This window comes from Rhagoletis zephyria, unplaced genomic scaffold, assembly GCF_001687245.7.
Source record: "Rhagoletis zephyria isolate East Lansing unplaced genomic scaffold, Rhagoletis_zephyria_1.1 Rzeph_scaffold_21886, whole genome shotgun sequence".
Lineage (NCBI taxonomy): Eukaryota > Metazoa > Arthropoda > Insecta > Diptera > Tephritidae > Rhagoletis > Rhagoletis zephyria.
In genome coordinates this window covers 1-2868 of record NW_016178944.1, presented here as the reverse complement: position 1 = coordinate 2868, position 2868 = coordinate 1, and the positions used below count along the sequence as shown (strand labels likewise).

At 38.3% G+C, this 2868-nt stretch overlaps 1 protein-coding gene across 3 annotated transcripts; it reads left to right on the top strand.

Moving 5' to 3' along the window:
* Positions 1 to 370: 370 nt before the first annotated feature.
* LOC108381249 (zinc finger protein 90-like) lies at positions 371 to 2862 on the top strand. Of its 3 annotated transcripts, none has more exons than XM_017637668.1 (4): positions 371 to 711; positions 1379 to 1925; positions 1989 to 2281; positions 2343 to 2862. In XM_017637668.1, the coding sequence occupies exons 2-4, from the start codon at positions 1423 to 1425 to the stop codon at positions 2837 to 2839; spliced, it is 1293 nt and encodes a 430-aa protein (XP_017493157.1). In that variant the 5' UTR covers positions 371 to 711; positions 1379 to 1422; the 3' UTR covers positions 2840 to 2862. The 3 variants fall into 3 exon arrangements, with proteins under 3 accessions (XP_017493157.1, XP_017493155.1, XP_017493156.1); XM_017637666.1 differs by having other exon boundaries at positions 371 to 1095; XM_017637667.1 differs by having other exon boundaries at positions 373 to 460.
* Positions 2863 to 2868: the final 6 nt, after the last annotated feature.

The window sequence follows — 2868 nt, the reverse complement described above, 5'->3', positions numbered from 1 at the left end:
AAATGAACGACAGAAATGCACTTATGTCATATAGATGCATTTCCGGTTAAAATAAATCATTATTGAAGTGCCAAATACATCATTATTATCAACAACCTTAGACAACAACCTGCTGAACTACATTATCGACAGTGTTTAAATCAACAATTTGTAGAATTGTTCTTTCTGCTGTTTTATATCCCATATTCAATGTATAATTGTACGTTTAAAAACAATCTTAAACATTTTAAATACGTAGAGTATTTATTTAGGAATATGTGTTACCTGTAATCTTTTCAAACGCCGGTTTTTATTTGCTCGAATCATCATTACAGTGCGATATGGCAATATTACACCTTTCGCAAACAGCAACCACTAATCAGCGTTCGCACCATTTCAGGGTATTCAATAAATTGCATTGGAGTTGTTCGGTCTGTCATATCGTGTAGTGAAGGAATTTGTAATTTTATTTTATTGTTCGGTGTGTAAAGTGTTATTATATATCTCTTATAAAAACGCAGATTCTTAACGGCACCTGTCGCATACATATGCAAAAGTGAAACTTCAAAAAACGCTCGCCTTCAAAGACGGACAATTGGTGGAATTTTTCCAAATTTTATCTATTGCGCTGTGATGTAACCGCGTGAGACTATACGCGACCCAAATTTATGTGCCTAGCAAATGGTTTTTCATGTGTTCATTAAATTGATTGCAATATTGTTTTGGTGCATTGTAAGCGGCTAATTAGCTTGTAAAAAGTGTAAATAAATAAACCACCTTAACCTCATTTGGACATAACCTCGTAGATTTTGTTTGGAAATGGAATTTTTTGTTCGATTAAATTTAGTTGGAATTTTGTTAGAAGGTCGGCTAGCCGATGATATGCAGTTCGAGTTTAATAATCGGCGGCCATTGTCGATAATGTAGTGCTAGAAAGAGACAACTAGTATGACGGTTTAATTGCGTCTGGAAAACTGTGGAGTGCTGCCGTATAGATTGCATAAGAAATAGTACTATTGTTAAAACAAAAGTTTTATAAATGTTACAGCATCTTAACTTAAATCTATTAAAAATATATATATTTAAAAAAAAACCAAGTATCTGAAGAATAAACGGGTAATAGTGCTCTTCATCGAAATTGCAAATCCTTGAATGTGCTGTATGCTCAAAAGTATTTGGCAACGTTTGCGTAGTCTCGTGTTTTATTTCTTGATTTTACTACGTCCAGTTCTCGGTGGGGGGGACTGGATGAAAAATTGCATAAAACACGGGATTATATGCAAACATTTCGCTTANTGTTTTATTTCTTGATTTTACTACGTCCAGTTCTCGGTGGGGGGGACTGGATGAAAAATTGCATAAAACACGGGATTATATGCAAACATTTCGCTTATTACAGGGATTAAAGTAAAGTTTAAGTAAAACTTGCATCAGCGCGACATTATGGATAGAAGAACATTTCAAATCCAGTGGATAGAAGGCGACACTGAAGGCTTAAAAAGTGGCGGCGGACAGTTGATTGTGAAACGACAAGTACCATCAGAAGATGAGCTACTGGCTAACGGTGTGGTTACATCAGATAGTGCCGCCTTTCACATAGTCTCTGGAGACGATGTTGATGGCAATGTACCAAACGAAGTGGACATCGATCATATAGCTGCCGAAAATTTAATTTTCATGGCGCGGGATGGTCAAATGGTAACGGAGATTATAGGTGCTACTACCGATGAAAATGGAACCGTCGTTGTATCCGCCTCTGATAATGTTGATTGTACGGAGGCATTGAAACAAGCAGCTGCTGCTGTTATGTCTTCCAATGAGCTGACAAATGGACAGGGAAATGGCGATATAAGGTTTGGGGAAAACTTTGTTGTTGATAACACACCGCAAATGGTAACCGAAGAAGTGATAACGGACGACTGGGTGCAGCATCAAGGCGAGGAACGGTTGGTGATCACCAAGTTTTCACTACAAAAAGTTAAAAATTGTCAATGTAATTTTAATTTTAGTGTGGAAATACCAGCAGATCAGATCATTTGTTCAGGTTCGCAAGTATTGCTTGACATGGAAGTACCTTTGCCTACTGTGCAGGATGAGTACACTACGTTACGGCCTTACCCGTGCGATTTTTGTAGCAGACGCTTTCGCAAAAAGACAAGTTTGATGAATCACATCGTTGCGCACCAGAACGATCGTCCACATTTGTGCAAATTGTGCGGGTGTCGTTTTTTCCGTCGTTCCGATTTAATAAACCATTTAAAAGCACATGCCGACGCACCAGATCCTGAATTAGATGCAGAATGTAAGTAATAATATAAGCGGATCAAGATGAATACTTATTTTCAATTTTTATTTATTCATAGTTATGAATTTTGTGGAGCAGGAACAGCAACCGATGCGCCAACCCAACGATCATTACTACGAACAAGATTGGACAACACAAATTAATTCTTTGCAACGCCACAATAAATCTAGTCGAAAAACGCACAACGTTAGCGGTAACAGCTCATCTACCTCCACTTCGACGACTGTGGGACGGGGACGCATTAGTCGCTTAAGACCAAATAAAGAAGAAAGTTTTGTAATAAATGAACCGTTGCAGAACGATGTACAGGAAACCGAAAATCAGCAAAATCATGCCGCTGCTTATGAGGACTGCCAACAACTACAGGCATCAACTGCTGTTGTAAAATTCACACAAAACCAATCGCCAGAGCATGGGAAAACCTTCCCTGTAATTGATGAGAGTAAGCCATTTGTGTGTCAACAGTGCGGCTTGGCGTTTGGGCGGGAGAAGGCGTTATTAGCACACACAAAGGTTAGTCCGAAAAAACAGACCGTATTCAACGCTCCGATATAACGTTTTGCATATTGATTACGGATATTTAA

Bases quoted from the DNA above. Each gene is read 5' to 3' on its own strand.
- LOC108381249 (XM_017637668.1), top strand. From the start codon at position 1,423: ATGGATAGAAGAACATTTCAAATCCAGTGGATAGAAGGCGACACTGAA. The intron at 1,926-1,988 runs GTTGGTGATCAC...TTTTAATTTTAG, and splicing joins CAGCATCAAGGCGAGGAACG to TGTGGAAATACCAGCAGATC. The intron at 2,282-2,342 runs GTAAGTAATAAT...ATTTATTCATAG, and splicing joins TCCTGAATTAGATGCAGAAT to TTATGAATTTTGTGGAGCAG.